Source organism: Miniopterus natalensis, chromosome 7, assembly GCF_054644295.1.
Source record: "Miniopterus natalensis isolate mMinNat1 chromosome 7, mMinNat1.hap1, whole genome shotgun sequence".
NCBI lineage: Eukaryota > Metazoa > Chordata > Mammalia > Chiroptera > Miniopteridae > Miniopterus > Miniopterus natalensis.
In genome coordinates this window covers 74232456-74257945 of record NC_142087.1, presented here as the reverse complement: position 1 = coordinate 74257945, position 25490 = coordinate 74232456, and the positions used below count along the sequence as shown (strand labels likewise).

General features: G+C 43.7%; 1 protein-coding gene across 2 annotated transcripts; it reads left to right on the top strand.

The window, feature by feature from the left end:
• Positions 1-408: 408 nt before the first annotated feature.
• On the top strand, positions 409-25310 carry ZNFX1 (zinc finger NFX1-type containing 1). 2 transcript variants are annotated; one of them, XM_087819159.1, is made up of 14 exons: positions 409-547; positions 2553-2667; positions 4768-6576; positions 11518-11649; positions 12969-13117; positions 13745-13894; positions 14942-15056; positions 15940-16184; positions 17589-17728; positions 18743-18897; positions 19284-19429; positions 20184-20294; positions 21050-21145; positions 21808-25310. In XM_087819159.1, exons 2-14 carry the CDS (start codon positions 2607-2609, stop codon positions 24247-24249), a joined length of 5751 nt encoding a protein of 1916 aa, XP_087675285.1. In that variant the 5' UTR covers positions 409-547; positions 2553-2606; the 3' UTR covers positions 24250-25310. The 2 variants fall into 2 exon arrangements, with proteins under 2 accessions (XP_087675285.1, XP_016077184.2); XM_016221698.2 differs by lacking the exon at positions 409-547 and adding an exon at positions 1322-1887.
• Positions 25311-25490: the final 180 nt, after the last annotated feature.

The following is a 25490-nucleotide window of genomic DNA, read 5'->3' as shown; positions in this document are numbered from 1 at the left end:
GGCGCAGCGCGGGAAATGTAGTCTCCGATGCTACCTCATGGCTGCCGCGGCCGCTCTAGCTCTGCCCTCTGCCCGTACACACTGGGCCGCCCCGGCTCTACGGCCTCCCCGCCGTGTAGCGCTTCACACGCACCGAGAAGCCCGCCGGGTCCCCCCCCTCCCTTTCGGGGTTGGCTGAGGCATGCAACGGCCTTGGGCACTGAATCCGACCCCGCAGTCCCCTCCCCTCAGCCGCGCCGGCCCCAGCCCGCCCCGCGGGGCTGAGGTGACGCCAGCCCGCCCCCGCGGGGCCGGAGGGCGGGGGAGCCGGCAGCGCCGGGGCCCCTCCTCCTCCTCCTCCTCCACCTCCTCCTCCGGCTCCTGCGCCTCCCATCCTCGCGGCCTCCCCAGCCCTTCCACTCTCACTCTTACCCCCAACCCCCGCCCTTGTTTTTGCGAAGCTAGGAAACCGAAAGCGCAGCGCTGGGCGGAGCCCTAGACCTGCCTGGGCCCGAGCTCCGGCACCAGACCGCCGCGGCGGCTGCGGCGAGAGGACGCGCGGGAGCGGGTGAGTGACCCCTGACCCGCACCTCCTCCTGCCATACCCCCGCGACCCTCGGCGACCCCGCCGCCTCCTCAGACCCTGGCGCCCCTGTCACCCTCCTCAGCGCCCCTGTCACTTCATCACTCCTATCTTCCACCTCCCAGTCCCTGTCCCCTCTCCTCAGCGCCCCCGTTCCCCCCTTCCAGCTTCCCTATCACCTCCATCCTCTACCTCAGCCCCCCTTCGGCCCCCACTGAACCACCTCTGCGCCCAGCGCCTCCATCATCCACCCAGAGCCCTCCGTCGCCGCCTCTGCCTCCGGCCTCATCCTCTGGCTCTCCTCTGCCTCCCACCCCCATCTCTGCCCTCCCACCCCCTCGTCTTCCTTTGTCCTCACCACGTCCATCCCCAGTCTTCTACGAAGCACCCTCAACACCTGTACATCCCATCCCTGTTCCCAGGTCCCCCATCACTTCAGCAAGCACCCCCCAGCTGAGCTCAGCCCCCCTGCTTCCTGAGGCCCCACACCCCTTCAGCTCTCCCCATCTCCCCTGCCACCCCCCTGCTTCAGCCTTGCCAAGGCACCTCCTTCGTGCCACCACACAGCCCTGGCTCTGCCTGACCCCATAATATTCCCATCAGGGCCGGGCGGGCTCCCCGGTGCCAGCGGCTCCTCCATCGGCTCTTCTACTCTCTTAGGACCCTGGAGACTTCCCCCCGAGACCCAGCTCTGTCTCTAGTTTCAGCCCCTGTCATCCTGCCCTGGCGATTACCATTCTACCATTTGATCCCTAAACCAGCTCCACCATCTCTGATTTTTCCTCCCCCTGCCCCTTAGGCCTTGATTCCCAAACAAACGCACTTTAGTCTGCTTTTTTTTTCCCATAGCATTTCCTGTTTCTTCCTGCTCCTCCCTTTCCTTGCCATTCTTTTTTCTTTTCTTTCATTTCTCTTATTCGAGGAAATTTCTGAGTTTCTGTTTTAGTATTTTTTTCTACAAGAGGAAGAAGGAATTTCCCCTTCAGACAAATTTTTTTTTTTAATTAAAAAAAAGCTCTGAAGATTGAACCTGCGCCATGAGAGCCGGGTTTGATACGATGAAGGAGATTCACCAAAAATATTTCCAGCAGGAAGGAAATGGACTCCTTTTCCTGATGAGAAGAAAAGCTACTCCTCCTATAATGCCAAATCTATTCACAGTTTCCAACCGTGAATATTTAAAAACTCAGTGAGAAAGACAGCCTGAAAAATCCCCTTGCTGTAAACTCTGAGCCACCCACTTTTCCCCAGCCGCTGAGGGTGTATGAGCTGTGTTGAAGGGGCCTCCACTTCCTCTTCCAGGACCACTGTAAAAAATCATCAAGGTAGAAAGAGAGGGAAAGTACTGCAGGTTTCTAGGGGGTTGAGGAAACAGCATCCCGTAGGTGTTAGGCCTCTTGATTATTGAAACGGGTATTTTTCTTTTGATTGACTAGAGCAAAGGGCTTAATCATCTTGGCTGCATTCCAAAGAGTAGGGTAAGGGTTAACTGCTCGATAATTATTTACAAACGGTAGAGGACTGTAAGCTATAGAATGCTGTTTAATATAAGTGCTGAATGGGGTAATACATACATGGTTTTGGGATTAACAAACGTGTACCTCTTTCTGTCCTGGCAACAATATTTATCTTCTCTATAGATGAGGAAAACGAAACCTAGCAACTGCTTACATAGTTTGGCTAAAGCCATAAGCCAAACAGTAGTTGTGAATGGGAATTAATGACACTTCCTCTACCCTGAGAAAGTGCAAGGATAAAGAGAAGGGGGGGATTTGACCCCTTGAAGTCACCTCAATTGTGAATTTAGTGTTTCTGTATCATAATTGGGTATTCACAGAGTTGAACACTGTGTCCCTGATTAAAACCTGTGTTTACCTCTTAGTTAACAAATCACTAAGGTGTAGAGGCAGAAGGGTCCACTTAATACTGTTTTGAGTTTTTCTGCTAGATGCTGTGTTTCAAGGGCACTAATTCCTCTCAATCTGTACAGATATCCAAGTAATTTAAAGGAACGTGAACCTGGAGAAATTCAAGTGACTCAGATATGGAGGACAGAAGACCTTGTCCGGATGTCAGGCCCAGGAATCCCCACACCAACCACAGAGGTGAGCAAGGTTTTCTAACTAATGGGAAGGAAACTGAGTTTCCTATGAATAAGCAAGTAAAGAATGGCTTATTTCTTAGCTACAGTATGATAAAACAGACAGCCCTCCCCTTTCCCTAAGAGAGCTCATGAATGGGTGCACTTCAACAAAGATAGTGGTTAGGTGTCAGAAATGGAAATAAGGCTCTGGTTTAGAGCAACACTGTCCAACAGAAATATAGAAGCCAAAATGTAATTTAAAAGTTTTCTAGTAGCATTGTTAAAAACAAAAAGAAACAGGAAATCCATTTTTCAAATTTAATGCTAATTTAATAAAATTTAATGATTTAGTACTTGTCTTATTTAAGCCAATATATTCAAATATCTTTTTATTATAACTGAATACATATTTTATTATCATAGTACTTTAATAATTTTAATGTTTTTATTTACCTCCCATATATTCAAGTATTATCATTTTAAGGTTTTAATGAGATATTTAACTTTATTTTGGTATTAAGTCTTCAAAATTCCATGTGTTATTTTATATATCTTAATTCAGACTAGCTACATTTAAGATGTGTAATAGCCACACATAGCTAGTGACCATGTATTTGATAGCATGTGCCTAGAGTCGTAGCCACCAAAGCAAAGTTAGTTCCAAAAGCATTACTCTACTGCAGTGGTTGTTCTGTTTGCCCAGAACTTTCTAAAACAAAACAACCAAATGGATTTTTGCTTTTCCCTAAGTTTGCAGTATGTCATCTGAGTTTAGCTGTGGAACAAATTAGGAAGAACTGTAGAATTTTATTTTATGAGCTGTGCGAATGTTGAAAGAATGAGAAATCATTGTATACTGTCTTGTTTTTTTGTTTCGTTTTTGTTTTTAAATATATATATATTTTTATTGACTTCAGAGAGGTGAAGGGAGAGGGAGAGAGAGAGAGAAACACCAATGATGAGTCATTGATCGACTGCCCCCTGCATGCCCCCGACTGGGGATCGAACCCACAACCCAGGCACGTGCCCTGACTGGGAATCGAACCGTGATCTCCTGGATCTCCTCGACCGCTGAGCCACACCCAACTGGGCTGTTTGTTTGTTTTTAAAATCTCCAAGTCTTGCTGCTAAGTTGGGTGAGCTCCAGAATCAGTTTTAGAGAAAAGGAAAGTGAAAAAAAAACAACTGGACGTGGGTATATGGGCCAAGGTCACTTATAAAATGTGTGGCAGATCAAGGAAAACAAGTTTGGCTTCATCCACTGAGTGATTTTAGCTTTTCTGTGTCCTGGGTGTGTCACCTTCCTCCCCTCTATACTTTCTCTTTTGAGGGTTGGTAATCCATAAAAGAACCTGTGCTGCAGAAAGGGAAAAGGTGAGTTTCATCTTTCAGTTTCTGTTATAGTCTGTAGTTAGCTCAAAAACATCTTAGTAAAGGAAATCTTACCTTCCCCTTTACTGTCTGATGCTGGGCAAAGTTTAAGAAGCATTTCCCTTTATAGCTTTATCTCACTTGGTGCCTCTGTTGCCTATGATATAACTGTTTAATGGCAGAGCCAATGACTCTAAAAATCAATAGGGTAGGCCAACAGAAAATTATTACTAGTGCTACTAGTAATAATTGACATTAATGAGAACTTTTTATATGTCAGGTACTACACTATATTAAGCGTCTTATAAACATTTAATCTTTACAACAACCCATATACTGAGGCTTAGAGAAACTATGCAATTTAGCCGAGGTAATACAGTGAGGAAGTGCCCAGTACCAGATTGTTTGGTACTCACAAGAAACTGGAGCAATGAGCTGATCTTTTTGCCCCTCTGAAATAATCCAACTTGTGAGGATTAAATGATACACTATAAGCGTTTATTGTCTAGCATGTATTAGGCACTCAACAAATGTTTATTCCTTTTCCCTTTTGTACCCTCTGAGAAAAACATTGTTATAATATATACAGCAATATAGTAATCTGTTTTACATTTAGTACATGCCTTATTTCTCCAAATAAAACCTAAGCTCCTTGCTTATTTGGGAAAATGAGAACATGTTCACTGTTGTCCTACAACAGTTTCCTTGTACCTTGATTTTTGTGCTTACCCAATATTCCCATTGTGTTTAGGGCCTATGGATGGTGATTTACCACCAAGAGCTAGAAATCACGCCAATAATCCACCAGCCAATGCTCTCAGAGGAGAAGCCAACCAACTGGGAAGGCATCCGAGGGCCAACAACCATCCTGTTCCTTATTGGCAAAGAGAAGAGAGGTTTGCGGCCATGGGAAGGAACCCACATCCTGAAAGGAGGAACTGTGGAGGACGTGGCAACAATGAACCTAGAGGACAAAGACGTGGTCAGGAGAATGACACCAGAGAGAGAAATGGCAGTCAGGAGGGAAGGAACCGCAGACCGCCATGGCCTGGTGAAAAATTCCAACAGTGGCAGACCCCCCACCAGAAGCCTGCAGAACAGCCACAGCAGATGAAGAAACTGGGCTATAAGTTCCTAGAAAGTCTTCTGCAGAAAGACCCCTCTGAGGTGGTTATCACACTTGCCACAAGCTTAGGACTGAAGGAGCTTCTGTCTCATTCTTTTATTAAACCCAACTTCCTTGAGCTCATTTGCCAGGTTCTTCGGAAGGCTTGCAGTTCCAAAATGGATCGCCAGAGTGTTCTCCACGTCCTGGGCATATTGAAGAGCTCACAGTTCCTCAGAGTCTGCCTGCCAGCTTATGTGGTAGGGATGATCACTGAACCTGTGCCCGATGTTCGAAACCGGTATCCAGGACACATTAGCAACATTGTCTCCCTCCTCCAGGACCTGGTAAGCGTCTTCCCTGCCAGTTCTGTGCAGGAAACTTCCATGCTCATTTCCCTCCTGCCAGCTTCTCTGAATGCTTTGAGAGCCTCTGGTGTTGACATAGAAGAGGAGACTGAGAAGAACCTGGAAAAGGTGCAGACTGTCATCGAACATTTGCAGGAAAAGAGGCGAGAGGGCACTTTAAGAGTGGATACCTACACTTTAGTACAGCCTGAGGCAGAAGAAAATGTTGAGAGCTACCGGACCATGCCCATTTACCCTACCTACAATGAGGTGCACTTGGATGAGAAGCCATTTCTTCGCCCCAACATCATTTCTGGAAAATATGAGAGCACTGCTGTCTATCTGGATACCCACTTCCGACTTCTTCGAGAAGATTTTGTCAGACCCCTACGAGAAGGCATTTTGGAACTTCTCCAAAGCTTTGAAGACCAAGGCCTGAGAAAGAGAAAATTTGATGACATCCGAATCTACTTTGATACCAGGATTATCACCCCTGTGTGTTCATCATCAGGCATTGTCTATAAGGTGCAGTTTGACACAAAACCACTGAAGTTTGTTCGCTGGCAAAATTCCAATCGATTGCTCTATGGGTCCTTGGTGTGCATGTCCAAGGACAATTTTGAGACATTTCTTTTTGCCACAGTGTCTAACCGGGAGCATGAGGATCTCTGCCGAGGATTTGTCCAGCTCTGCTTCAATGAACAGAGCCAACAGCTGCTAGCAGAGGTACAGCCCTCTGACTCTTTCCTCATGGTGGAGACAACCGCATACTTTGAGGCCTATAGGCATGTCCTGGAAGGGCTCCAGGAGATCCAGGAGGAAGATGTCCCCTTCCAGAGAAACATTGTGGAATGTGACTCCCATGTGAAGGAACCAAGGTATTTGCTAATGGGAGGCAGATATGATTTCACTCCCTTAATAAAGAATCCCTCAGCCTCTGGGGAATCTCTGAGGAATGCTGAGGGCTTGAGACATGACAGAGTTAATGTCTTAGACCCCGGCCAGTGGCCCTCCAAAGAAGCCCTGAAGCTGGATGACTCCCAGATGGAAGCTTTGCAGTTTGCTCTCACAAGGGAACTAGCTATCATTCAGGGACCTCCTGGAACAGGTAAGATAATTTTTCAGAGCACATGTCATCTGCCTTAGGAGATAGGAAAGGTAGGCTTGACTCAAGGTTTCTAGGATGCCTTGGTTAGAAACATTCTCATGAGGGGATGGGGGAATAAATGGTGATGGAAGGAGACTTGACTTGGGGTAGTGAACACGCAATACAATATACAGATAATGTATTATAGAGTTGTATACCAAAAACCTATATATAATTTTATTAATGTCACACAAATAAATTCAATTCAAGAAAAAAAAGAAACATTTTCATGAAATGGGCCTCAAACTTATTTATAAAATTGCTGCTTATTATGGTGATTTTCCAGTGGGGACCCAATGGTATGTATACTAATAAATCAAAATTGCAAGGTTAGAAAAGACTGCTAGGGGTCAAACTTCAGACGATGTATTACCTCTGCTTCATCAGTTTGCTTGATTTTAAATTAAATAATATCAAGTCTTTGAATAACATTATTTCATTCACCATCATTTTGTTATAATATTGATGAGGAAAAAATTGATTCCCAGCCAGGGCCACAGTGGAGTTTGCACGGTCTCCCCATATCTGTGGGTTTCCTCCAGGGACTCCGTATTCCTCCTTCATCCCAGAGATGTGCACATTGAGGAGGATTGGCATGTCTACATTGTCCCAGTCTGAGTGAGTGTGAGAGTGTGCCCTGTGATGGAAGGGCATCCTGTCCAGGGTGGGTCCTACCTTGCACCCTGAGCTGCCAGGATTGGCTCCAGCCACCGCTGGCCCTGAACTGGAATAAATGGGTTGGAAAAGAATTCTCTTACTTGTTTTTATTAATCTTTCTTAAATGTATGTATAACTCACACTTATTTCAGTGTATAATATTAGGAGAATTTGGGTCTTTATTTAGGAGTTTGGTCATGTTTTTGTGACCAGAAATATGCCGTAGAAACTTACTCTTCTTTCTATCAATTAGCCTATGAGAAAATTGGTTTTGTTATGTCATTTCGCTTAAAGACTCAGTTTCCAAGAACCAATCAACAACGTTAAGTGAGGACTTACTGTATGTAATAATAGCCCTATATGCCAAGTACTATTTTACATATGTTAACTCATTGCATCCTCACAATAGCTCAGTGAGGCAGAAACCATTCCATTTTCAGATGAAAAAACTAAGGAAAAGAGAGCTTGAATAATATTTTGAAGCTCACACAGATGGTAAGTGACAGACTAAGGACTTGAACTCAGGCATTTTGGCTCTAGAGTCCTGGCTCCCCTACACTATACTTGCTTCTCATAGAAAATATACCTCCATATACCCTTCTCCCCATGTGTCATTCTCTGATCCTACCCTGGAGTGATAGCTACTGTTAGCAGTTTAATGTGTATCTTTCCAGATGTTCTCCAAGATTAGCACTGATATTTCTTTGTGTTTGTATGTGTATTTATATGTTTACATAATATACCACGCTTTTTCTATTTTTTCAATAACAAAAATGAGATCATGCTCTTTTATTGGTCTACATATTTACATGTACATATATAAACAACATGTTGTGGACATTTTTACATTCTTTACACTATAGTTACATTTACACATGTACCTCACTCCTTTTATCATGCTGGCATTCACTGTAGGGTACTCTCTATATATTTGTTATTACATGAGTGCTGTAATAAGTATCCATATGTCTATATCTGTGTGTGTTTATCTTTGGGTACTCTGCTTATTATTTCTAATTTTTTTTTCCTAAAGTGGGAATTCACATTAATAGTTATATTAGGTACTTCTAAATTATCCTCCCTAAGTATATACAAAACAACAAAAACAGGAAGAGGTCTTTAAAAAGCTCTGATAAAGTAAAAGCAACTCATGATAAAAAGTTAATGTAACAAGATGGAAAGTTCTTTCTAATAAGGAACATCTATATGATGGGGAATAATTAAAGTGCCGTAACCTGGCCCATGTTGCTCAGCGGTTGAGCGTCAACCTATGATCCAGGAGATCAAGTTTCGGTTCCCAGTCAGGGCACTTGACCAGGTTTGGGCTCCATCCCCAGTAGGGGGCGTGCAGGAGACAGACAATCAGTGACTCATGATGTTTCTCTCTCTCTCCCTCTCCTTTCCTCTCTCTGAAATCAATAAAGACATATTTTAATAAATAAATAAATAAAGTGATGTTTTGAGGATTAAAAAGTACCAGTTTGTACTCTCACCAAGAGTGAATTAGTGTTCTCATTTCCTTACATCCTTTCCAGCATTATTATATGTTACCATTCTTTTTTGCTGATCAGCAGTTTTTGCTGATCTGTGAGGTTGAAATTTTTGGCTCATTATTAATTTTAATTTTATGTTTTAATAAAAAATGGTTCAAACATTTTTAAAAGTCTCTGTCTCCCTCCTCCTATCACATCGCTCATTCCTTTTTCTGAAGTAAACAATGTTATCTTCCTGCATATCCTTCCAAAGATATTCTTATGAATATTCAAGCAAATGCATACTTACATGTATTTCCCCCACTTATTTGGGGGGTTAATACTTAAGGATATTTTTTCCATTGATTTTTTTAGAGAGAGTGGAAGGGGGGGTGGGCATTGATGTGAGAAAAGACACATTGATTGGTTACTTCCTGAACGCATCCTGACTAGGTGCTGGATGGAACCTGCAAGCCAGGTACATGACCTTCACTGGGAATCAAACCCAGGACCCTTTGGTGTGTAGGCCTATGCTCTAACCACTGAGCAACACTGACCAGGGCTCCCCCCACTTTTTTTTAACCACTGTGCTAGAAACACTCTTCTGCATGTTGTTTTTCCTCGTTTGTGATCCTTTCACATTGGTACATAAGTAGTGTCTCACTCTTGTTTATATTCCATTGTGTGGATAGCTCATAATCTCTAACCAGTTCCCTTTGGAAATATTTAATAATACAAATATTTCAGTGAATAGCCTTGTTTGTGAGTCATTTCACATACAAACAGAAGAGAAATCACTAACTGAATTTATAGTTTTAATAGATATTGTCAAATTGCCTTCTAGAAATGTATATCACAGTGGTTAATTTGTGTTTCTTTAATTAAGAATGAGGTTAAATATCCTTTCTTGTGTTTATTAGCTATTTATATTACTGCTCTTATGGATTTCCCTTTTGAATTTGTTCATATTTCTGTTGAATGACTTTTTGTGTTGATTTGTAGGAGCTATTTGTATATTCAAAATATTTATTTTGCAAATAATTTTTCCTAATGTTATCACTGAATTAGGACTCTTGAGTTCCAAGTATAGTAATCATTTCAAGCTAGCTTAAGTGCCTCCCCCACACACACACCCCTACTAGGTATACACCTATGAGTATAAGAGGAAAGTAGTAAAGAGAGTCATTTTTGAGGTGGAAATCCCAAAAAGTATCCATTCTAAGGGGACGGAAGCAGTGGGAGGCGATAGAGTATTGAATTATAAAGATGTTCTTTCTTTCTGAAGTTCTCTTTATCTATCCTGTCCTCCAAACTGGAAGCCTAGGAGTTACCCTTTTCTGCTCCCTACTCCAACCAAACCATTATGAAGTTCCAATCAGTTTTACCTCTGAAACTTCTCCGCAGTCTGCCTGCTTATCTATGCCCCTGGACCCAGGCTTCAGGCCTCATGGATCTAGAAGATAGCAGGACCTCCCAGCTGGTACACCTCTAGCTCACTCTTATTCAGGTGTCACTTCGCCGGGGAAGCCTCTCCTCCGCTCTTAGTTTCCCAGGGAAGCCTCTTCTAACCTCATTGACTAGGCCAGATTCCCAGTTATGTGTGTTCTTGATACCATGTATTTCTCATTTCCCACATTTACGGTTTTACATTTGTTTGAATGATTATCTTTCTCTTCTACAGGAGGTCTCTAAGGTCGAGGAAAATAAGAACCATGGCTATTGTGCTCACTATTTTATTTCTTGCACCTACCCAATGCCTGACACCTGTTAAGCACTCAGAACTATTGGGGTGGGGCAGGAGATGGGGAGGAAGAAAGAAATTGTTACTTATCATGCTATACTAAAATCTTTGATTTTCTTGTATCTCTTCCTCACTAATTTGAGTTTTTTGAGGGCAGTGACTGCCTTCTCAGCCTAACGCTACATAAAAATTTAGCTATTTGTAGACTTACTTAATTATTGGAAATTTGCTGATGAGCCCATAACTCTAACTGCATTGTTGATTTCTCTGAGTTTTTCCCTTCTATTACAAAGGCAGGTCCACTGTGGTATATTAAAAGCATTTCTAAATAATTTGCCACATGAGATTGGAAACAAATTACATGTCCATCAATAGGGAACTGGCTAAAAAATACCTTACAGCTATGAAAAACAAAAAGAGGGAGAATTCGCCTGGCCTGGCGTGGCTCAGCGGTTGAGCATCAACCTAGGATTCAGGCGATCGGGGTTCGATTCCTGGTCAGGGCACATGCCCAGATTGCGGTCTCGATCAATGACTTTCTCATCATTGATGTTTCTATCTCTGTCTCGCTTTCTCCTTTCCTCTCTCTGAAATCAATAAAGATATATTTAAATAAAATTTAAAAAAAAAGGAAAAAAAAGAGGGAGAATTCTTTTTATGTACTGTTAGAGAACTGCCTCCAAGATACATTAAGTGAAAACAGCAAGAAGTAGAACAGTGAAAATAGTCTGCTACTATTTGTATTAAAGAAAGAAACTATATTCATATTTGTTTATATATGCACTGAATGACTATCTCTGGAGAGTTACATGAGAAACTGGTAACATTGGTTGCTTTTAAGAGGAAGCGGGTGGCTGGGGGACAGAAGAGTGAGAGGGCTTTTTATGATATACTCATTTGTACTTCTTGGATTTAAGCCATCTCAGTGTATTACCTTAAATTAAAAAATAATTATAATAATTTTCTATAATTAACTACTCCTTTTAGTAAGTCTCTAAGTTTTCTAATTCTCTTTTTTTTCTTGTTTTCTAGGCAAAACCTATGTGGGTCTAAAAATTGTTCAGGCCCTTCTAACCAATGAGCCTGTTTGGCAAATTAGCCTACAGAAGTTCCCCATCTTGGTTGTATGTTATACTAATCATGCTTTGGATCAGTTTTTGGAAGGTAAGGTCTGTATGCAAAATTGGTGTCAATCAGGACATTTATAGTTGAACCATTAGGAACTTCGGTAGCTTTCTTCTGCTCTTTGAGTGAAGACCACAGTCCTAACCATGACCTGTAGGGCTGTGTTGTCTCCTCCAGCCTGACTCTGAATCTCATCTCCTACCTCTTCCCATTGTCTTCAGTGCCTTGAATTCCTCAGCTTCTTCCTTAGTCCGTTTTATGCCCCCTGCCTAGAATCATTTTCTCTCTCTCCCTCCCCCCCCTCCCCCCCACCCCCCACCCCATCCAGCCTGGCAGGCTCAACTCCGTTCTTCAGATTTCGCCTTAACTCTCTTCAGTTGCACTTTAATATCGCCCTAAGCCAAGATTAAGTCTCCTTTTGTACTTTTTCTTCAGAGACTTAGCACATATGCAACCATTTATTTTTGTGTGGCTCTACCCTAGACTGTAAACCCCGTGAGGGTTGGTCCTATTTCTTACTCTATTCACAGATCCTGCACATACTAGGCCCTGAAAAATACTATCTTTGTTAACGAATAAATAAGTATGTTTTTCCTTTTGCTTAGAATGTTGTTTTCCAAATTCTTCTGTATCCTCCTTTCACTTGGATTAAATCTTTCTTAATCTTGGAGTCTCAGTTTAAACACTACTCCTTAAGAATTAGATCCCTGCCTCATTCAAGCTGGGTAAGGTCCCCTGTTACATACTTACAGCATCATGTATTTATAGTATTTACTGCATTTTCACTATAGTGATAAATTGTTTCATGTGTATATTGTCTGCCAGACTGTGAGAAATGAGAACAAATTAGAAACTGAGTCTGTGTTTTCACTGCTATATCTTCAGAACCTAGCATACGTCTGGCACATAGTAAGCAATCAGTAAATAGATGTAGCATGAAAAGATAGAGAACATTTACCAAAGAACTTACTTTATGCCAGGCCCTACCTAGGAGCTATTAAAGATATTCTCTAGTTTATATAGACTATAGCCCTATAAGGAAAGTATTGCTGTTTTCAAATCACAGATGAAGAAACTGAGGCTCAAGTTAAGTAATTTGCCCCAGGTTACATAGTAATAAGTTGTGAAGCCTGTAAGTTGAGTCCACAGTTGTCTGATTCTAAAGCCTGTGCTCTTAAGCACCACACTTCACTGCTCTACAGGTCATATCATCTTTGGAACCTTCTTGCTCATTAATGGGATAGATTTCCTGTAAGCACCAGTTTGTTTCCTAATCAACCAGCTGACGCAACAGTTCTCACCAGAGAGAATCCAACATAGCTCCTCTCAACTCTGCTGTGCTGCACTTTTCTCCGCAGGTATCTATAAGTGTCAAAAGCCCAGCATTGTGCGGGTAGGTGGACGGAGCAGCAGTGACATCCTGAAGCAGTTCACCCTGAGGGAGCTGAGGAACAAGCGGGAATTCCGCCGAAACCTTCCCATGCACCTCCGAAGGGCCTACATGAGTGTAAGTCCCAGCTTCGGATATGGGAGGTAGCTCAGGGGGAACTAAACAATATAGCATTGGCTTTTGGGAAGTCAGTCCAAGGCAGATGGGGAGGCTCCACAAAGCTATGAAGGACACAGATTCATTCCTTCCAGCATTACGTTCTGCTAATCCTGCGGTGTGACCTTTGCCCTCATAATCAAGGCTGAGAAAGGGCAAAAAAAGGCACATTGCCCCTTCCCAACTCCTGCCAGGATCTTCGGCTGATTCCCCCAAACTACCCACAACACTTCTACTTATAGCCTATTGACCATCTTCTAGCTAGGCAGCCATGTGCCTGACCAAAACTCTGAGTTATTACTGAGGGGAAAAGAGAAGTTTCCACAACAGTACCCTTGGACTATTTTTCTAATTTATTATTTGTTTCCTGATTGATTGGTAGGTGTCTTTTAGACATTTTAGATACTAAACCTTTGGTTTTAAGACCACAGTAATGTGCTTTGGAAATTGGTTTGTTGACTGACCAGTCTATTTATTTATTCTCCCTTCTTGCTATTCCTGTCTTACCTTTGTTTTCCTTCAAGGCAGGGACTGAGTTTGGGGGGTGATGATACTTCCTCATCATTTCTTTACTACTGTTCTTGGCAGATTATGACACAAATGAAGGAGTCAGAGCAAGAGCTGCATGAAGGGGCCCAGACTCTGGAGTGCACTACGCGTGGCGTAATACAGGAACAACACCTGCAGAAGTACATTTCCTCCCAGCACTGGAAAAGCCTGATGAATGGACCAATACAGGTAGGGGTCGTCCTGGGAGGCACAAGCATCTGTCTTGACTCCGTACTTGGAAGGAGACTTCAGCAGAAGCAGCAGCCCTTTAAAGCATTAGCTGTTTGGTAATCTGATGCTGCCATAATGTTAGAAATTCCATTTCACAAGGAGAGACAACTAAATATACTAGTCAAGAACAAGACTCTGGAGCTAGCCTTCTGGGTTGGAATCCTGGTTTTGCTCTGGGCAAGTCACTAGATTTTTCTGTGCCTTTTTCCTTATTTATAAAGTGGGGATAATAACAATATCAAATTGAATCATATGAAATTGCCAGTTTTTGTAAATTTGATTTGCAAAAATGGAGTTTCTTATAGATCAACTTAATTCTTACAGGATTTTTATTTGGATAAAAAAGTTAATATTTGTAAACCTCTTCATGAGTGTGCTATACGTGCTTGCTAAATGAAATATAACAAGACAACCTAGCACATTCAGGGAGCCTGGGGTCAACAGACCTAAGTCACACAGATTAATTGTGTGACTTCAGCCATGTGATCCTCAGATCTCTGAATAGTCACACAAGAATAATAATAATGCCTGCCTTCAAAAAATATTATGAGAAGTAACTAACACAATCTCTGTAAAATAGCCAGGAATCTAGTTAAGTGCTACCTCTGTTATTAGTGGGTTGGTGAATTTCAGGGTTACAAAGCCAAAAGCCTAAAGGGGTTAATTAGGTACTATAAATGACTGAAGCAGGCTAGATGTGAGACATTGGGAAGTAGAGAGGACTGGCAAACTGGAAAAGGGGTGGCAGCAACCCACTTCCAGCCATTTGTTGCCATTTAGGAATGCAGCATCATTGCTGCCAGAGCTCCTAATTTTGTCAAGAGAGGCTGGAAATTTTTATCTTTAAAATTCTATGCAAGTCATATTAAATGACCCAGTTGCCCATGGGTTGCCAATATGCAGCCTCTGGATTTTAAGGAAATTACTTTTGATCCATTAAGGAGACCTTTCCTTCACACTGGTTGTCATAGAATTCTCATAACTGATAAATTCTTCCTTCCTCAGGATAGTGAATGGGTTTGCTTCCAACGCTGGAAGCATTCCATGATACTGGAGTGGCTGGGTCTGGGTGTCATTTCTTTCACCCAAAGTGTTGCTCCGGCGGGACCTGAAAATATAGGTAAGAAGTATGTGTCTATCTAGAATTACATCATCACGTGCATTATGTTAAGGACCAGAAGAGCAGAATTTAAAAGTAATACCTAGGATATGTAAAGAGCTTTAGTCAACCAGACTAAATAGCTTAGTAGGAAAATAGGTACTATTATGCACCCACCAAATTGGCAAAAATTAAAATGTTGTATATAACCCCACATTGATAAGAATGTGGAACAACGGGAGCTCTGATACACTGCTAGTGGGGATAGTAATTGGCACAACTACTTTATGATAACGGAAAAACAGAAAGAACTCAAATGTCTTAATTAACATTTGTACAATGGATGGATCAGTTACAGTCTGTACAGATCATGAAATAATACTGTACAACAGTGAAAAAGAATTAGAGGATATATGGCAACATATATGAATCTCAAAAACATGCTGAATGAAAAGAGCAAGTTAAGGGGAAATATATACAATATTATTTCAGTTATATAGAGCTCAAAAAAGTCAAGACTAGACAATGTTGTTTAGAGGTATATAAACATATGGGGTGAGGCAAAAGTAGGCTGACAGTTGTGAGTATGCGAAACAGTGTTTATTCTTGTCTTAATTTATTATTGTATTATTTTCCGTATGAACAACTGCAAGCCTACTTTTGCCCCTCCCTGTATGTGGTAAAGATTTTTTTTTAAAGGGGGGAATGATTAATATAAAATCGTAACAAAAAAGTATGTAAGGAAACCTAAGTCTCCATTCCCTACCTCCCATTCCTCCCAATGTCTCTCCCTAGAGGTCACCACTTAAGCCTCCCTCGAGTATGTCTTCACCCATCTAAGATCTTATTGGTTCCTCTTTCATCCTTTGGCTTCATCTCTGTCCTGCCTGTTTTCCTCTCTCAGCCCCGGCAGAAGGAGAGGAAGAGGAAGAGGGGGAAGAGGGCGCTCTGATTGAGATTGCGGAGGAGGCAGACCTGATTCAAGCCGACCGGGTGATTGAAGAGGAAGAGGTGGTGAGGCCCCGGAGGCGGAAGAAGGAAGAGAATGGGGCAGTCCAGGAACTGGCTAAATTGCTTCTGGCCGTAGGCATAGAAAACTACGGCCCTGGGACAGCAGCTGGGCAGGAGCAAGCCACAGGAGAGTGGGAGGTAAACTCACTTCCCTTCTAGTCCTAACAGAATGGATAAATGGGAGTTCACTTATTACTGCTTTGTGGGTAGGGGTTAGTCTCTCCTGAAATAAGCCTGAGAACATCTGTTCTGATCAGAACTGCAGCCCCCTTTTTTCACCCACTTTTATTGTAGTGTATTCACCTCATTCTCACAGTCAGCTGAATTTATCCCTTTTACAACCATACCCCAGTATAGGATGTGTCTAATTCCCAAGAATATAAAAATTAATGACCCTTCAGAGGGGCCCTGGCAAGAAATGCCAACTTAGAAAGACAGAAAGCAGATAGCCAAGTGCTTCCCGTGAACTCTCAGGAAAATGCAGCACATATGGGTCAGATCAAATACTTATGGTCTTAGCACTTCTATGGATGTTATATTCTACAAACTAGAAACTAGAAACAAGTCTGAACATGCATTAGGTAGACAGTTCAAGCAAAATGGAGTGAAGCAAGCCATGCAGGGATAGAATACTTCATTCACTCTGGACTTTGATGTTTCTCTTAAAGCCAGAATTGTGTGAATGCCCAGGTATCTACATATGGACTTTCCCTCTGCTCCTTTTTTTGGGAGAACCCAGTGGTCTTCAGAATTTAGCATGTATTACTATGATAATAGAGGACTGTGTACTCAAAATAATATTTCCTGAACCCCATTGTTGATTTTTAAAAAATAAAGGGTAACTTTGGATGCAGTTTTCACCAGTCCGATAGCTTCGAACCTGATCTCTTAGTTTAGTTCATCATCGCTATATATGTTGGGTGGAGTCATGATCCTAATATTTTGAAACATGGATTAGGCATTTCTCTGCCATGTGGCTTCAGGAGGAGTTTGGTTTTGAAGTGGGGCAAGATCCATAATGTGACATTTGTCTCACTATCATATGATGGTGTTAAGACCATCTTAGCAGGCCCTAAATGGCGTTCAACAGGAAAGACTCGAGTCCACTACTTTGATGACACATGTTTTAGGAATGAGAAACAAACTGTGGTCAAAAGGGGTTCTGTGATGATTGGTGCCAGCACTATTCTAAGTGCTTTCCATGTATTTACTCCTTTAAGTCAATCCAGCAACCCTGTGAAGCTGTACTATTACTATTCCCATTTTATAGAAGGGATGCTGAGGCTCATAAAGGTTCAGCAACTTACTCTAGGTCCTGCAACTAATAAGAGGTAGATGGGGCTTTGAATCCAGGTATACTGGTCCCAGACTCCTCTTTTAGCCACTCTGCAATGGATTATCTGTTGAGAGTGAGTGAGAAACTTAAGGAAGTTAATCAGAGGGGGCAGCCCCTTTTTTAATGTGCTGTGACCCACACCTATGGCTTGGAACAGGGCCCACCTCTGCTCAGATGGTGACCCTGGCTGGTATTGATGTCTGCAGACCCAGCGTAGCCAGAAAAAGAAAATGAAAAAGAAAGTGAAGGATGAGCTTCGCAAACTGAACTCCATGACCGAGGCTGAGGCCAGTGAAATCCAGGATGTTTGGCAGCTGGATCTGAATTCTCGCTGGCAGCTTTATAGGTACTGTTCTCATCCCCCAACTCCCCCAGCCAGCCCGAGGAGGTTCTTTTTCTTTTCCTGGAATATAACCGCCCCCAGCCCCTGGCCTTTCAACAATGTTAACTAATGATAGACTGAGCCACCCCACTGAGCTGAGGGCTAGGAATGCAGCCATGGGATAAAAGACACTTGGCTCTACCTCCTCATGGAGTTTAGAGTCTATCCAAGGAGACACAATAGTTAATTCCACAAATAAAAGTTACAAGTGGGCATAAACACCTAAGAAAGAAAAGAACAAGGAGTGTTAATAATATTAACGTGGGATCTGAGCTGGTCTTAGGTATCTAGGAAAATGACATGGGAGGCGAGATCTGAAAGAGGAGTAGGTATTTATAAGGCCAATAAGGAAGCGGGAACAGATGAGATTTTGGGGGGACCTCATAGGTAAAGCCTTGAGAAAGGAGGGAACATAATGTTTGAGAAATTAAAAAAGGCTGCCAGCGTAGCTGTGGCTCAGAGAGAGAAATGTAAAGTCAAAGAGGTGGGCAGGGGCCAGACAATACAGGCCTCAGGGCTAAGGTGAGGAGCAAAGCTTTTATCTGAAGAGTATCAAAAACCCATTGGAAAATTTTACAGTAGAGTAAGTGACATGATCAGTTTTACTTGTAAAACAAGACCAGAGAATTAGGGAGGGGAGAAGACTCAGCCAGGGATGGGGCAGGAAGAATTTGGAGAAATAATGGAAGCTTTTGAAGTCCCTTGCTCTACTCCCAATATTTAACCTCTGTTCTTTATCTCACCCCCTTCTTTAGTTCCTGACCACTTATATACACGTCTCTACACATCTTTTTGTTGGGCATATTAGACTCTTGGGTCCCTGCGCATCTGGGTCTCTCCTTTCTTTCTCTCTGTGGCCTGCCTATAAGTTCCTCATTGGTCTAGGCTCCACTTCAAACACAGGGCATACTGAAGGGAATTCTTCCACCTTCTCAAAGAGCACGCAGCTCCCTCTACCTGGTTCTTCATATTCTTCAGGCTGTGGCTACAGAAGTACCAGGCTGACACCCGCCGAAAGATCCTCAACTATGAGCACCAGTACCGCACATCAGCAGAGAGAATGGCTGAGCTGAGACTCCAGGAAGACCTGCACATTTTGAAAGATGCCCAGGTTGTGGGAATGACAACCACAGGTAAGAAAAGTTGAGGAAATTTACCTGCTCCATTCATTCACTCCTGGTGCCAATCTCCTATCAGATTATATCAAGAACAGATAAAGAGAAGCTTCTTTAGTAGGTTAGAGGAAAATACCATGAAAAGCTATTGAAAGTAGGCAAGCTGTATTTAGAGAACTGTTGGTGAAATTCACCCACTTGCTTCTGTTGCATTTACAACCCCAACAATGACCAACATGGGTATGATGCTCTGGTGACCATCCAGCAGCACTTGTTCTCTCATTCAGTAGTCACCACAGCCCTGGGTGAATGTGAGGGCTCAGTTGTCACAGACCCAGAATCCCAGTGGCCTGGTGGGTCCAGTGTATAATCTCAGAGGGACCTCTTTCTTCTCTTGACTTGAGGTGCTGCCAAATATCGCCAGATTCTGCAGAAGGTAGAGCCTCGGATTGTCATTGTGGAAGAGGCTGCTGAAGTTCTTGAGGCCCACACCATTGCTACATTGAGCAAAGCTTGCCAACACCTCATTCTGATTGGGGACCACCAGCAGGTAGGGCAGTGGAATCAATCACTGGGGGATGGAATCAGTCAGGAAGACCCTGGCCTCTCTGCTTCCCTAGTTCTCAATCCTGTTAATGGCTTTCTGTGATTCTTTTTCCCCTTACCTCCCATCTTCAATCTAAGAGTAGGTGCTCTTAGATTTGGGGTATATTTTAGAGGTAGCATCATCCATTTCATCTGTTCCCTCTGCTACTTTTCTTATCCATCATGGCCTTTTAAGTGGACTATTGCAATACCATGTTTCCTGTCCCCCTGCTTCCATTTTTGCCACTGTCTCATCCATTCTTAATAAAGGTGCCATGAAATTTAAGTAAATCAGATCATGTCACTCCCAGCTCAAAACTCTCCAGTGGCTTCCCATTGCACTTAATATAAAAATCAAGCTTCTTAAATGACCTACAGTATTCTCTGACTTCACCTCATACCACCGTCTAATTTGCTCACCGTGTTCCCATCCCCTATCCTTCCTGCTCCTTCTCATGGCCTGCTTTTTGAATGACTGGCAACCTCTTCCATTCTGGCACCAACTCAGATGTCACTGTTCAGAGAGGCGTAGCTAAAGAACCTGCACCCCTGGATACTCTGTCATGTCACCTTTATTTCTTGCCTTCGTGGCCCTTGTTACACCTAGAGCAGTGTTTGGCATGTAGAAGCACTTAAAAAACATTTGATGGGTGGGTGGATGGACGACTGGATGAAACATGTTTTCCATAGAGAATTCTCAGCCATGTTTCTTTTCTCAGCTGCGCCCCAGTGCCAATGTGTATGATCTGGCCAAGAATTTCAATCTTGAGGTGTCCCTCTTTGAACGGCTGGTGAAAGTAAACATTCCTTTTGTCCGTCTAAATTACCAGGTGAGAAACTGGGTCTCTGTTATTATGAATTATCTAGGAGAAGGCTCCTGGGTGCCTGCCAACTGCCAGCAAGAAAGTTCTCATAAAAATAAAACTGATTGCCAGGCCAGCATGGCTCAGTGGTTGAGCATCGATCGATGATCCAAGAGATTGTGGTTTGATTCCCAGTCAGGGCACATGACTGGATTGTGGGCTCGGGCAATTCCCAGCAGGGGGTGTGCAGGAGGCAGCCAGTCAATGACTGTCTCATCATTGATATTTCTATCGCTCCCTCTCCCTTCCTCTCTCTGAAACCACTAAAAATATATTATAAAATAAAATAAAACTGGTTTAGTGATGAAATGACTCACAGATTTACTTTATTTTTGGTTTTTTGGGTGTGTTTTTAAAAATTTATTGATTTTAGAGAGAGACAAATATTGCTTTGTTGTTCCATTTATTTATGCATTCATTGGTTGTTTCTTGTATGTGCCCTGACCAGAAATTGAACCTGCAACCTTGGTGTATCAGGACGACACTCTAACCAACTGAGCTAACCAGCCAGGGCCAAGGTTTTTCTGTTTTAAAATATCACAAGATCAGCTCTTGTTGAGTTTGTGTTGGATGAAGGAGCTGTTTACATTCTGCTCTTTTGTCCCTATTATTATTTTCAAATGCTACCTCCCCAGATTTCCCACCAGTCACCTAGTCTTTAGAAAACTGTGCAATTTATTCTCTGCCCATGATCCTAATGACATATGTATGTCCTATTTCAGCACCGAATGCGCCCTGAAATTGCCCGGCTTTTGACCCCCCACATTTACCAGGATCTGGAGAATCATCCCTCTGTTCTCAAATATGAGAAGATTAAGGTAAGTCTGCCCTACCTGATCTGCTGCTGTCAGCAACTTAGGAGGCTGTATTTTCCTCAGGATGAGTACGAGCTTTTGGAAGGGAATGGAACCAGCTTTTTAAAAAGCTGGTTTTTAAGAGGAGGAATATTATAGAATTTGAAAGTATAGCCTAGGGTTTTGAATCCCAGCTCTGCCACTTAGTAGCTGTGTAACATTTTAGTAAGTTATATACCAATTCTGAGTATTAGGGTCTTCTGTACAGCAAGAATGGCTGCTGCCTCATTTCATTATTCTGTTGGAGGAGATGAGGTATGTAAAGCAGTCAGCACAGTAGAGTGCTCATAAGTTAGCTTCTCTCTCATCTTCATCATCATAGCTTATGCTTATTCCCTGAACTATAATGGTTGGATTGCGGATGGCCAGTATAAATAGTAATATCAAACAAGTATCTTGAAAACTAAAGTAGACATAAATTCTTTATTCATTTCACTATTTGCCAATGCCCCAAACACAGCACATGGCGACTACAGAATTTAAAATTGTGGTATGTATAGAGTGTACAAAAGGCCATCAAGGTCTCTCTCTCCCTCTCTGGAACAGTGTCAATAGCCAACGAATGTGAAAATAGAAAAATCCTACATAAGTGTACTTTCTAACATGTCACTTTTCTTCCTTCCCAGGGGGTGTCTTCCAACCTTTTCTTTATAGAACACAACTTTCCTGAACAGGAAATTCAAGAAGGCAAAAGCCACCAGAACCAGCACGAGGCTCACTTTGTGGTAGAGCTGTGCAAGTACTTCCTGTGCCAGGAGTACCTGCCTTCCCAGATCACCATCCTCACCACCTACACGGGGCAGCTGTTCTGTCTGCGCAAACTCATGCCAGCTAAGACTTTTGCTGGTGTCAAGGTCCATGTGGTGGATAAATACCAAGGGGAAGAGAATGACATCATCCTCCTCTCGCTAGTGCGGAGCAACCAGGAATGCAGGGTGGGTTTTCTCCAGATACCCAACCGCATCTGCGTGGCCTTGTCCCGCGCCAAGAAGGGGATGTACTGTATCGGAAACATGCAGATGCTGGCCAAGGTCCCCTTGTGGAGCAAGATCATCCATACTCTTCGAGAGAACAACCAAATAGGCCAGACACTCCGGCTGTGCTGCCAGAACCACCCCGATACCCACACTTTAGTATCCAAAGCTTCTGACTTCCAAAAAGTTCCCGAAGGAGGCTGTAGCCTGCCTTGTGAGTTCCGACTGGGCTGTGGGCATGTCTGCACCCGTGCCTGCCACCCCTATGACTCCTTGCACAAGGAGTTCCAGTGTATGAAGCCATGCCAGAAGGTCATCTGCCAAGACGGGCATCGGTGCCCCCTTGTTTGCTTCCAGGAGTGTCAACCTTGTCAGGTGAAGGTGCCCAAAATCATTCGTCGGTGTGGCCATGAACAGATGGTCCCTTGTTCCATGCCTGAGTCAGAATTCTGCTGCCAAGAGCCTTGCCCCAAGGTTCTGAAATGTGGGCACAGATGCAGCCACCCATGTGGCGAGTTGTGTGTGCAGTTGTGTTCAGAAATGGTCACTGCGCAACTCAAGTGTGGGCATAATCAACAGGTGAAGTGTGGTAATGTGGTAGACCTCATGTATGACCTACCAGTCAAATGCACCACCAAGTGTCACACCATCTTGGACTGTGGGCATCCTTGCCGTGGCTCCTGCCACAGCTGCTTTGAAGGGCGCTTTCATGAGCGCTGTCAGCAGCCCTGCAAGCGTCTGCTCATCTGTTCTCACAAGTGCCAGGAGCCATGCATTGGCGAGTGCCCACCCTGTCAGCGGACCTGTCAGAACCGCTGTGTCCATAGCCAGTGCAAGAAGAAGTGTGGGGAACTGTGCAGCCCCTGCGTGGAACCCTGTGTTTGGCGCTGCCAGCATTACCAGTGCACCAAACTCTGCTCTGAGCCCTGCAACCGACCCCCATGCTACGTGCCTTGTACTAAGCTGCTGGATTGTGGCCACCCCTGCATTGGTTTGTGTGGGGAGCCATGCCCTAACAAGTGCCGTGTCTGCCACCAGGAAGAAGTCACTCAAATCTTCTTTGGCTTTGAGGATGAGCCTGATGCCCGTTTTGTGCAGCTAGAAGACTGCAACCACATGTTTGAGGTGCAAGCCCTGGACCGCTACATGAATGAGCAAAAGGATGATGAAGTTGCCATCAGGTTGAAGGTCTGCCCTGTCTGCCAGGTGCCCATCCGCAAAAACCTGAGATATGGAACCAGCATTAAACAGCGGCTGGAAGAGATTGAAATGGTCAAAGAAAAGATGCAGGGCTCAGCAGGGGAAATTGCAACCAGCCGGGAACAACTTAAGGTCCTGCTGGAGGGGAAGAACCTCCTTCTCCAGCTGCTTCCGGAAGACTTCCTGATGTTGACAGAGAAGCTGGCCCAGAAAAATCTGTCAGTGAAGGACCTGGGCCTTGTTGAGAATTACATCAGCTTCTATGACCACCTGGCTGGACTATGGGATTCCCTGAAAAAGGTGCATTTCTCAGAACAAAGTAGAGTGAGGACTCGATTAGACCAGGTCCATGAGTGGCTAGCCAAGAAGCGTTTGAGCTTCACCAGCCAGGAATTGGATGACCTCCAACGTGAAATCCAGAGGCTCACATACCTGGTGAATCTCCTGATCCGCTGCAAGATGGCAGAGGGGAAAATGAGCGGTACCATAGAAGAAGAGGTCTGCGCTGTCCGCAGGATCCTTGAGAGGACATGTAAGTTCACCCAGGAGGAGGAACAGCTTGTGCAGAAAAAAATGGAAGCTCTGAAAGCCACTCTTCCCTGCTCTGGCCTGGGTATCTCAGAAAAAGAGCGTGTACAGATCGTCAAAGCCATGGGTTTTCCTCGTGGACACTGGTTCAAGTGTCCCAATGGCCACATCTATGTGATTGGTGATTGTGGGGGAGCCATGCAGAGGGGCACGTGTCCTGAATGTAAGGAAGTGATTGGGGGCATAAATCATACTCTGGAAAGGAGTAACCGGCTGGCTTCTGAGATGGATGGAGCCCAGCATGCTGCCTGGTCCAACACAGCCAACAACCTGATGAACTTTGAGGAGATCCAGAGGATGATGTAGAATGGCACACCGCTGCCTTTTGCCCTGGCCACTGAGGCTGGGGTCGGCTCCCTTATAAAGAAACCGAAGTTTGTCTTTTAGTGTCCTTTACTCTTAGCGCCTATTTAAGGATCCACTTTTAGAGTTTGCCCACATTTGTTTCTAGATTAACCCCTGCGCTAGAACAAGCACTTTACCTCCAGAACTGAGAGCAGAGTTAACAGATTTCTCTTTTTCTCTCCTGCAAGTTAGTGGACAGACTACCTGGAGTATGTTTGGGGCTTCCACCTAGGGCTACATAGAGGTCTCTCTGGGTCCTGACTCGGTCACGTTTCTTCTGCAGTGTTCCGGAGGTACAGAGTGTGAGCTCAGTGAAGCAGACTCATTCTAAGTGCCAGGCCTTAACTTGCAGAATAACTTTCATTTTAATAAACAGAGGCTCAGAGTTGTTGTTTATGAACTGCTTATCCTTTCAAGGAGCACAAGAATCCCTCTTGCCCTTCTCCTCGGCACCCTCACTCCAGGAGTTGGAGGCATGTGATAAGACAAAGACTTCACTGACTAACCCTGACCCTGTTATATATCCATCGAGTGGGAAGTGTGACTACCGACAGCTGGGGGCTTTTTCAAGAAGCCCAGGCTAACTGAAGAGCGATCCCTGTACCCTTTCCTGTGACTTGCACTTTGGAATGGTAGATGTTACTTTGCCTCTGTACCAGGAAAAGTTCAGCAACAGTGCTGCTTCCCTGGGGTCCAGAATGGAACTAAACTCATATTTGGTACCAGCAGCACCTATCCAAAGTGTGGCTCTTTATCCCAACACCATCTATTGCAGCTTTTGCCTGGGCAGGGTTAGCATGCCAACAGCTTCTGCGGGCGCCAGACCCATGCCAGAAGCCAGCCCCCCAGGCCTGCCTCATGCATACATATTCCTTCAGTCTAGTGTTCCCTAGAGCAGAAACTTAGGCATCTCAGGTCTTTCTAATTTTAGCAAGAAAAACATCTTTCCTATGTATGCATTTCTTTTGACTATGCACTTTAGCCTATAAAGCTAATTAATAAAAACTGATTGCAAGTAATCATCAGTTCATGTTTTTCCTCAAATATTAGAAGTAGCTCAGGTGCCTTTAGACAGTGAGGATGGGAATAGAGGCACTTTTGTTTCTGTGGTTTGGGGTTTTTATGTAACTGGTGAGTCATTTTTACTCATGATAAAGTTTTTTCAGCCTGATTTCCTTCCTCAGAGGCAACCCTGTTAATCT